This window comes from Kryptolebias marmoratus, linkage group LG21 (genome assembly GCF_001649575.2).
Source record: "Kryptolebias marmoratus isolate JLee-2015 linkage group LG21, ASM164957v2, whole genome shotgun sequence".
In the NCBI taxonomy this organism is placed as follows: domain Eukaryota; kingdom Metazoa; phylum Chordata; class Actinopteri; order Cyprinodontiformes; family Rivulidae; genus Kryptolebias; species Kryptolebias marmoratus.
Genome location: NC_051450.1, coordinates 20848593 through 20859416, shown reverse-complemented (window position 1 = coordinate 20859416; position 10824 = coordinate 20848593). Strand labels below are relative to the sequence as shown.

At 44.8% G+C, this 10824-nt stretch overlaps 2 protein-coding genes across 3 annotated transcripts; one reads left to right on the top strand and one right to left on the bottom strand.

The window, feature by feature from the left end:
• Positions 1-1339: 1339 nt before the first annotated feature.
• nanog (nanog homeobox) lies at positions 1340-3918 on the top strand. Its single transcript, XM_017429840.3, has 4 exons — positions 1340-1887; positions 2689-3053; positions 3143-3259; positions 3389-3918. The coding sequence occupies exons 1-4, from the start codon at positions 1410-1412 to the stop codon at positions 3692-3694; spliced, it is 1266 nt and encodes a 421-aa protein (XP_017285329.1). The 5' UTR covers positions 1340-1409; the 3' UTR covers positions 3695-3918.
• Positions 3919-4523: 605 nt separating this feature from the next.
• On the bottom strand, positions 4524-10778 carry tm9sf1 (transmembrane 9 superfamily member 1). Of its 2 annotated transcripts, none has more exons than XM_037973281.1 (10): positions 10629-10778; positions 10275-10547; positions 8564-8775; positions 8003-8134; positions 7450-7572; positions 6999-7357; positions 6767-6921; positions 6500-6685; positions 5806-6079; positions 4524-5704 (listed from the first exon to the last, which is right to left on the bottom strand). In XM_037973281.1, the coding sequence occupies exons 3-10, from the start codon at positions 8723-8725 to the stop codon at positions 5311-5313; spliced, it is 1785 nt and encodes a 594-aa protein (XP_037829209.1). In that variant the 5' UTR covers positions 8726-8775; positions 10275-10547; positions 10629-10778; the 3' UTR covers positions 4524-5310. The 2 variants fall into 2 exon arrangements, with proteins under 2 accessions (XP_037829209.1, XP_017285366.1); XM_017429877.3 differs by having other exon boundaries at positions 10275-10452; positions 10629-10772.
• Positions 10779-10824: the final 46 nt, after the last annotated feature.

The following is a 10824-nucleotide window of genomic DNA, read 5'->3' as shown; positions in this document are numbered from 1 at the left end:
GGAGTCCTGACTTCATAAACTATTCATGCGCTGAGAGACCCAGATTCTGTGTTTGGTCTATTAATCTGAATCTAAAGGAAACATAATTAAAGCTGCAGCAGGAACATTAAACGGACCAGAACTCATCTTCAACAATATTTCTGTTTGGATTAAAGGGTTTTAAACCAGCATCATTCGCTGATACGAGCCTCTCGCCTTAATGGAGGTTTAATTCGTTCACATTAGCTCTGAAAAGGTGGAACAATGGCAGAGTTTCAGGGTTAATCTGTCTAATCTTAATGCTTTTGTGAAAGGGAGAACCTATAATCCCAGAGCTTAATGTTTGAGCCAGTCTGTATTTGTTTCTGCTTGATGCAACATGAGTTGAAATATAAATAAAAAACAACTTTTGCAGTAAAATAATTGTTGTAATTTGATTTGTATTTGAGTTAGAGACATGCTTCATGTTTCCACAGAATCTGTTTTTTACAGAAACACTCTTCTTTTTGCTCTTTTTATGAAAAAATGTCTAAATATGCTCCTGTTAATAGAGTCCTAGATGAGCTGTTTTTACTTCTTATGTCATTTAATCTATGTTTCATGTCAAAGTTAAGGTTCACAGGCCAAATACGGCCATTGCTGTAGTTTAATCTGGCCTGAGAGATAATATTTTAAACATATTAACGTTGCTTAAACATAAACGCTTTTATGCTTTATTGCTGGGCTCCCAAAAAAACAAGGAAACCTGACTAAAAGCTATTGTTGTGTTGGCTGTGGCGGCCATCTTAAATCAGGCTCTGATCCAGTTATGACTTCCTGAGAATCTCATTTTTAGGAGTACGTATCAAGAGCGACCCTCAGCTACTACCACTCCAAGTTTAAGCTCAAAATCCACTAAACTGACCGAGTCGTAGCCATGTTTTTGTCTCCTACGATCAGCTGGCTGTGGCGGCCATGTTTGAACTGTGCTCATCCTAAAATAAATCGACAAACCCTTTGAGAAATACTAAAATAAATAGGAAAACGAGCAAATAATAAACAAAGAATGTTTTTTTTTGTTGCAAGAATTAGTTTGATAGGGTTTAAGTTTGGTTCAGACGTATCCTTGGATAAAATAACTTTAAAGATTCACATAAATAAACAAAATATTTAGAATCATTTAGATGCCATTAAGTAACAATGGCTCCATTTTTCCAGGGGCATGGTTTGGTTAAAAATAAACAAATTTAAAAGCAAACATCTGCAGTGACAAATGGGAAGGCTGGATTTACCTGGGCTGGGGGATGAGGCGCAGTGATTGGTTGGATGAAAACACACCTCCACCTTCACACACCTCCATATAAACAGCGAGGCGGCGCAGCTGCGCACCTTTTTTACCTGTGCAGCTAACCTAATCTTTTTAAAAATATTATTCCCTCCATGCCACCCTGATGATCCACAGCGTGATAATTTTAAACATTTTGAGCGATTCTAGCTTCAGCAAACCGAGCCTCCTTTGTTTTTTTTGTTCGTTTCGAGTTTTTTATTTTTATCGCGCAGCTTCTAATAAAAAAATGGCCGACTGGAAGACGCAGGTAACTTACAATTTTAACCCTTCGTACCACGCCTACGCCTTCGTGTATCAGCCCGAACAGAACCCCGGGAACCCGACCGGCCTGGGCGAAAACAGGGTCGCGGACTTGAGCGGCTTCGGCTCCGGGGCGACGCAGACCTTCTACGCGGCCGCGACCCCCGCAAGGATCGGGGAGTCCTACTCCGAGCAACTTTACCAGGACTCGGACCTCGTTCACGTTGGGGAGACCCAGTCGAGCCACCTGCTGCTGGCTGAACCCCAGGAAGGTGCGGGGAATGAGGTGAGGCGAACCAGGAGGGGCTCAAGCAGCGACATGGAGGCGCACACCTCACCAGGTACGAAGCTAAGCTAAGCTAGCTAACGCACCCCACCGAACATCATTTAACGAAACTAGCCGACATGTCGGGAGAATTAACTTAAAAAATAATCATGTAGTGTCAGTTCTTACGCTTGTTTGGAGAATGGCAGAAATTTGTTCTTCAAGTTCTTTTACTGGAGTCCAGTTCTGGTCCATCTCGGATTCAAGACGAGTTTACTAATATGGCGCCAGAAACGCGTCGTAAACAAGGTGGCGACATCTAGTGGTGGATAGAGGAAATTAAACTAAAAATTTTAAAAGTAAATAACGGCATTTTTTTTAATTTGTTTCAGTTTAGTGTGAATTAAATTTTAAATGTCGCCACATTAGAAAAAATAATTTTTTTAATTTTTTACGTTTGCTGTCGAAACGGAACTTCCGGTCCATCATTTCTGTTTGTTTTTTTTAAGATGGCGCCACAAAAATAACAAAGTGGCGACATCTAGTGGTCGAATTTGTGAACTGCGTTACAAATTTACTTCTCCTGACAACAATAATTTAAAATGTTCCTTTTTGTATTTATTACAAAAAAGTATATATATATCTGTAGTTTAAATTTGTTTCTATTTAAATTTAAGTTATAAAAGCACGAGTGACATTGTAAAACATTTGACAAATTATTAAAGTTAAAAAGGTATGACAGATCATAGACATTTTAAGGAAAACTAAAATGGGTTAAATAGTACAGTTTTAAATACTTATGGTTATGGTGAATGTGAATTTTTCTTTAAGAACACTGTAGGATCTCTGATTTTTACATTTTTTTGTCTTCGTTCAGATTCTTGGAGTTCTGTCAATAGCCACGAGGGAACAACTCTTCCCCAGGCGGACCCATCGATCTGGGCTGAGAGGGATGGTGACCTGAACAAGCTCGTGGGAAGTCCCACGGGAATCGGGGACGTTTCCAGCTCCGTTGTGGAGGACCCTCAGGCTAGTGCCAGCTTCCCCTCCACTTTAAATGTGCAGCTGTCTGCTTCAAAAACTGTTACCCCAGCTGCTGAAAGTTGCACTAAGGCGAGTGGCCGGACGACCTTCTCTGAGTGTCAGATGGAGGTTCTTTCCAAGCGCTTCAGCGCCCAGAAGTACCTCACCCCAGCCGAGATGAAGAACTTGGCGAAACAGACCGGACTGACCTATAAGCAGGTGAGTATTCAGGTGACTATTTGATCAGCACAAAAACTGACCACTGTACAGTCTGATCAGCTGGGCTCTCCTTCTCTCCTTTTCTGCAGGTAAAAACCTGGTTTCAGAACCGGAGGATGAAGCTCAGGAAGTACCAGAGGGATACCCGCTGGGCGTCGGAGCGTTACGCCTTCTATAACAATGTATTTGCCAACATGGCTACTCCTGTAAGTATCATAAAGTTAACAGTGGATTTAGCTAAGTCAATTTTAGAGCTACGATCTGGTGTGGTAGTAGCTGAGAACAGATTAGACATGAAACTATATAAAAGGTTTCTTCGTTTCTTTGTGTTTCAGTATCCAAGCCAGGGGCACCCCCAGCTCAGGGAGCATTACAGCCAGCACTCGATGGAGGCAGCGCTGAAGAACACCCCTCAGAACCTGGCCTACTACCTGGGCGCTGGTTCTGCTGGTTTCCCACACTGGTCCTCTAACTCGCCACAGGCTGCCGGCTGGCCCGTGGCGCCCGGCGCCAACCACTTCGACTACATGTTCAACTCAAACAACTTTGCTCCCGGTCCCAGCCTTGACTGCAAGGACGGGGATCCAGTTGGCAGCCAGAACTCAGTAAACGCAGTCATGGTGCCAAATACCAACCAGTAGTTTGGAAGTTTATTTGAAGTTTTTTGTTTTCTTGGGCAAGGTTCACATCCCTCCTGCTGTTCAAACATTTTTTAGGTTTTATCTATTATATGCAACCATTTCATGGCCTGATCTTTGTGCTCTGACACACCAGTTCAGCTCAGGTGCATGTTGTATTTCAAGCTTTTTAACAGAAGTAACGATGCTGACCTTTTTTTTTTACAAATACAAGTTCAATCAGGAAAGCTGTACTACTGTCTTTTATTTTTCTTAATGTTATATTTTGGGATAAAAGTAGAAAAAAATCTATTAAAACGTGGCGTCGAAGGTCAAAACCGCTGTCAAAACCACACAGCACCTTGATTCTTTTCTTTTTGAGCTGTTCTGTTGTAGATTAGCTGCTGTGTTTGGGATCATTGTCCTGTTTGTTGGACAGATGGCCTCACATCTGACTCCAGAATCAGCCCAAACCATCAGCCCTCCACCACTGTGCTCTCTACTGCAGTGCATTCTGGGTAAACAAATCAACTTTGGTCTGGTTCTGTCCCAGAAGTCTTGTTGCATTCAGATAAAACTTGATCAAGTGCTGCCATGTTTTCCTCCTGCAGCCTTTCCGAATGTCTTGTAACTGTCCTGTCATGACCTTTGACCTTTTTATTAGGACATCAAATCATAAGACTGGCAGCTGTCTTAAATGTGAAAAGACTCCAGATTGCTTAGAAATGACCTTTGACCCACATTGCTGATGTCTTTCCACCTTGGTGTTGTGTTAGCAGCAGAAACTCCTGCTTTTTTTTAGAGTCACGTGTCTCTGAAGGACGTTAAATCAACTGGAACTGTCTCAGAGTCATTTGCTGGCATTGATATATTAAAAAGCACTTTATTGAAAAGACTATTTACATCAGAACTGAAGTTACAATATTGCTCCCATCACCAACAGTTTACAAAAGCTCTTCAAACTACAAGGCATCATCCACTGCAGGGACTCGACGTTTGAATTATTACATCTCGACAGGTCGTTAGTTCGGGGGGTTTAACTGCACTGCTGCGTTATACTGTTGAATAAATGTCCTGTAACGCCTATAAATAAAATTTTTTGGTCCCACCCGTCTGTCTCTGTAATACATCCTGGTACAGATGCTGTGAACTGCATTAAAGGTACTCATTTCAACAATGAAATCAAAGGTTTACTTCAAATATACTGATACACAAATCTAAATTGTGGGTCCACGCTAAATGTAAACAAATCACTTCTATCTGCAGACTTTACTCCCAACCCACTTTCAGTCACTTTGACTGTTTCAAAGACAATTTAAGCATAAATGTGCAGATTTTATATCGTTGCGATGCGTACCTTTAACTCCTGCAGTGTGACAAGTTTAACTTAAATCTCATTTTAGAGCAATCGTCCTTTTGCACCAAAATATCCACTTTTTTCTAGATTTGTAACAAACCCCAACATGCCCTTCATATGTCCATACTTCCACCGACTTTCCCTTCTTCAGCAAAAACAAATTAATTCTTCACATTAAGTTCAAGGCCCCTGTTTCTTCTCCTGTTTACACAACAGGAGACGTGACTACGTGTTGGACAACAAAGACGGTCCGTGTGTTTCCGCCTTCACGCTCGGCTCGTGTTTAATCCATCTTCAGGCTGCGGTAGATGTAGCGAATGAACGCCAGCGAGGCCCAAAACGACACGCTGCCCAGCATCAGCGAGAAGACGAGCGCCGTCAGCAGCGAGTAGCCGAAGAACTCGGTGCTCTGCACCAGGCCGCTCATGGAAGACCGGTTCCGGTAGTAGAAGACGGAGTAGACGAAGATGAAGAGGCCGGTGGAGCCGGTGCTCAGCACACTCCGCCACCACCACCGGTAGTCCTCGCCCGACAGGAGGAAGTAGGTCAGCGCCACGGAGATGCAGGCGCCCACCGAGAGGAGGATGGCGTAGACGCACAGCAGGATGCCGTAGAGGGTGTAGTGCTCTCTGCCCCAAACGGTGGCGAAGATGTAGTACAGCTCCACAGAGATGGCACTGAGGGGAGAGTTCAGAGGGAAACTTTGTGAATAAAATATGGGTTTGCAAACCGTCGCTTCCTGTTTTTGCAGAACGTAAACAGTTTCCTGACCGCTCACCTGAAGGGCAGGAAGCCTCCGATGGCCATGTGCACGACCGCGTGTTTGTACCAGGGCTGGGTCGGGATCTGCCGTGGGATGTTCCGAGTGCGGCACGGCGCCTGGAAGTTGCCGGCTCGGTTCTTCCCCACGATGCCGCCGATGACGGTGAGCGGGAAGCCGACCAGCACCCAGGCGCCCAGCAGGAGGAGCACGGTGGTGGCGGGCAGGGCCTGGGTGGAGCCGCTCCACCAGTGGACAGAGTTCACCACGCTCCAGGTGATGAAGAGCGGAGCTGCGAGAGCGAGGAAAATCCAATAAAACATTTCATTAATTCGTCATTCTGTCTGTTTAATTACAGCATAAATCATTCGCCCTCATTCTAAACGATTTCATTAATCAAACAAGCCTAATTAGTTGAAGTTCTGCCAGTTTAATTTGTCTTAATAAATGAACAAATCACCCACTTTCCCCGTGAGTTCGCACAAATCTCCGATAATAAAAAAGGTAAATAAAACTCCTGAAACTGCTGAGTGGATTAAATCCAGTCAGGCATGAAAACAAAGTGGTTGTTCAAGTTAAACTAAACAGAACAGAAGCTAAAAGCAGCAGAACTCACAAAAACACAGCTCAGATTTATGAAATTAAAAACTAAATATGAGAAAAATAAATAAACCACAGAAGAAGAATTCAGGTAAATCAGGCTGACGTTCACCTGAGAAGAGAGAAGACGTGAGGATGATGTTCCACACCCAGCGCTGCCCGTTGATCTGGGTGTAGAAGCTGCAGGAGACGTAGCCCGACACACAGCTGGTCAGGGCGTACAGCACGATGGCCGCCGAGTTGATGGCGCCGTGGCGGTGCACGTTAAACATTCCCAGCAGCGCCATGATGATGATGGCTGAGGCAAACAAAAAAAGAGCATGAATGTGATCGGATGCTGATTCAAACCGTAATAAAGGCGGCTGCTGAGAGGTCTCACCCGTGGCGAGGGTGAGGAACTGCGCCCCGACGCCCAGCACGGCGCACAGAAGGCTTTTAAATGGAGGAAACCTGAACACGTCGGTGTGAATGATCTTCCAGCCATTATCTCCTTGATCCAGGTCATCGCAGCCGCCCTCCTCCTCCACGTTATACCTGCGGGGCGACACAAACTTTCAAACACAACGGAGAGTCCACGAGTCGGCGTTAAACCTTTAACCCCGCCCACTAACCTGGCGAAGTCGTTCTTGAGGACCCGCATGAGGATGATGATGACGAAGCCGAGCAGCAGCACCACCAGCACCAGCGAGTTGATGATGGACAGCCAGTGGATCTCCAGCGTTTTGGGGAAGAAGGAGTAGTCCCTGAGGCGCTCGGCTCTGCGGCCGTAAGGCAGGCTGGACTCGTACCAGTGCACGCTGTAGGTGTGGGTGATCGTCAGGCTGCCCCCGCCCACCCCCACGCCACCCACCGCCGCACCCGCACCCTCCTCCAGCAGGAAAGGCTTGACGTCTTTCACCGAGACGTTGGCGAAGATCACCGAGTCGCCGTTGTACTCGATGTTGAAGTCCAGGTGCGTCCACAGCCCCACCTGACGGAGGAGGCTGGAGGTGAGACGGGAGAACAACGGAGGAACGGGAGAACAACGGAGGAACGGCGAATCCGGGCAGCTTCTGCGCTTACCTTGTGGCTGTGAGGCAGGAAGCCGCTCTCCTCGATGTATCCAACAAACCCCCAGATGGGAATGTCGTCCAGGACAAATTCGAAGTAGTACAGCTCCTCGATGGCCTCCCGGAGCTCGTCCACCTGACGCACAACAAAGGAAATAAAAGTGAAGTGGCTTTAATGGTTTCACCTGTCTGTGTTTATTTGGCTGCTTCCTTTGATGCATTTAGGTTTTAGGGAACCTTTACCTAATTTAGCTTCTAGCTAATCTTTTATTGCTTTTAGTCGGTGTTCTGTTCATTTTAGCTACAGCTTGTGATCAGCTTCCTTCAGGTTTTAGCCAGGCTTTTACTTTTTTTTTGCTTTTAGCTACTTTTCTACAACTTTTAGCTTAAATAACTCAGTTTCAGCTTCTTCAGCACTGAGCTTGCGATGCATTTTAGAAGAAAAAGCAAAATTTTCTCACTTTACATTTTAAAGTCAGTCATTTATTTGGAAAACACTCAGTTAAACCTTACAAGAGTCATTTGTTTCAACCAGAGCTCCACTCCGAGCATCTCCTGGTTCCCACCTGTTTTTCTGACAGGGTGAGCTGGCAGAGCGTTTTTCTCTCCACGTTCTCTCTGAAGCGGAGCTGATATAAAGACTCTGCCATCCTGTCGCCGTCCAGCACTTCTCCCAGGCTCAGGGACTTGTGGTGCACCTGCCGGAAGAAGAGCCTCAACGTGAGTCACACCAGAACAGAGCGTTAGCGGGTAACACAGTAATCACGCGGAAACACAAATCTTAGTTCCTGAATTGCACATTTGGAACAAAAAGATCAAATAAATCATGTTTCATGAGTAATCTCCCAACAAAACAAACAATAATCTGACTAACAGATCGAGCCAGATCCGTGTCGAGTCAACCCTGTTTGTCTGTTAGCAAAATATCTCATGAACCACTGGACGGATTTGGATGAAACTCTCAGAGAGATAAGCATCTAAAACTAGTTAACCTTTGGAGTCAAGATGGCTGCTACAGCTATGATAATACATTTTATAAAGACATAACTTTACGCCTGTTTCCGGATGGAATAAAAGCTTTTATCAGGACAATAAAATCTTTGTGTCACAACACACCAAACACTGACCTTCTCCGGTCTGCAAACGGGCATGGTGTAGTAGTGATACGTCTCCTGGGGGTTGTGATAAGGACCCACTTTGTTGACATAAAGAGTCACATTGTCCCCCTGCTTGTAGCTCGCTGCCCAGCCTGAGAACAAGCCCAGGATCAAGACTCGGAGCAGAGCCATGGTCCTCTGGAAGCCACCTGGGAGGGATCCGGTTCCACGGCGTGCAACCCCTGCAGGAGAGATGCACCACCTCATCAGTTCCTGTTGGAAACGGGACTGAAACGGGTCGGTCCTACAGAGATACGACTCGAGGTTTTCTGCAGCGTCACTCCTGTGACGGTTTGTCAAACGCAGCAGGAACCTGAGAACCACCCAGGAAGGAACGCCGCCGAACGCCGCTCATGTGTTCAGAACGCGATCATTGGATGAGCATCTCCAACTGGAGTCCACCCCATCCAAGATGGCCACCGAATCGGGTTGTAATTCAGTCAGTTTTACAGATATTGAGCTAAAATCTGGTGAGAAAGTCATCTGCAGCACAAACCAAAACTGATACAACTTTGTATTTGTGCAATATGCATTCGTTAATTTAATCACGTCCACGACGACATCTTTATTCGAATTAAACAATCACTGACAGTTTTGAGAAAATACTCCCTGAAAACGCTGCTCTGGTTGTAAATCTCCAGGTTTTTAACCAACCGCGGTCTTCTCAAATTCACCAAGATGCTAAGTGTCACTGGATATTTTCTTAAACAACCAATAACAGACGGTTAGTTTATGTTTTCAAGCACCAAAATAGCAGCTTATTTATGTCAGTGCACGCTTCCCCCTCCAGAAATAGGTTTAAAGTTCCTCTCAGTGGTGATGAAAATATAAATTTCTGCAGCGACAAATGAGTGACAACTGTTCATATTGTTAAACGAATATTAAGTATCCCAGAATTTTTAATCTTTTCCCTTTTTAAGCTCCTTCAAATTAAAATTCATTGAGTTTTAACATATCTATCACTCCCTTTAAACTAAAACAATGTTATCAAATATGAAACTTTACTAACTTCGGTGCAAAGAAAAACACAGAAAGAGGAGTTTTAAGGCATTCATGCCAACCTATGAAATCAGACACAAAAATAAGGTTTTCCTGAACTATATCAAACTGAAGTTTGAAAGCGTTTACTCGATCAGTTTTCCTGATATATTGACGTGCAAATCTGAAATGCGGGTACACGATCAATGTAAACAAGGCCGAGAAAGCTTTTCTGTATACTGTATTCAATAAATCAGAGCCTAAATACGCAACAATAGCTCTCGAAATAAATTCCTCTCCCACAAATATCACAATTTTTTCCCATTTTTCAGTCACTTCGGCTGTTGTAGCTAAACAAACGCAGGTGGCAGTCATTAACAAATTTTGCTCACAACTTATCAATTTAAGAGGACACTACACTTTGATATAAGCAGAAAAAAGTGTGAATTATGTTTTTAACTTTAATAATATGTCTTAGTAGCACTGCAGTAAGCACTAACACAATGTAAACTTTGTTAGTTGGTAGCTATTTCGCAACTGGGTCAATAATGGCAGCTTCTCTTAAAATGGTAAAATGGAGAAGTATAATTACTGGAATTGTTTTTATTTTTCAAACAGACTACTTGCTGGCTACAACAAGAGCTGGGACTCGTGACCCTTTATTCTGTTAATAATTAACTGAGAGCCGTAAGATGTGAATTACCAGTCTCGCTGTCGTGTCACTTCAGAACCGACTGAACCTGTCAGCCCGCCGGATTCCTCGGACTCCAGGCCCCGGCGCCACGGTCCCCTCCGCTCCGGCTGTGTGCGTCGACAGGCGGCGGGGGGGTGAGCGGACTCACTGGAGAACCGTAACCTTACGGCTGAGGACCGCGGACATCCTGGTGGGAGAGCATAAACGATCCACTGGGTTCATATCCGGGTACACTCGGTACTTTTTACTGACACTCGCAGAAGAAGCAGGGCTACACGTCACCTTAGGAAACAAAAATAACGACGACTCAGTTTTCCGGGGTGGGCGGAGAAACAAATAATTAACAAGAGGAAACAAACAAACCTGCAACGTTACCGGAAGCGTCCCATAGGTAACGTTTTCCACCTAAATGTTAGTCACGTTACTTAAAAAAGCAGCAAAAACACTCAATTTAAGACGTTTCGAGCTCTACTGTTTCTATGCCTGAACCGGACTTCCTTCCACCTCGACGAACCAATCAGACGCCCCCGCGCGGCTTCCGGGTTCCAGCTCAGGCCAA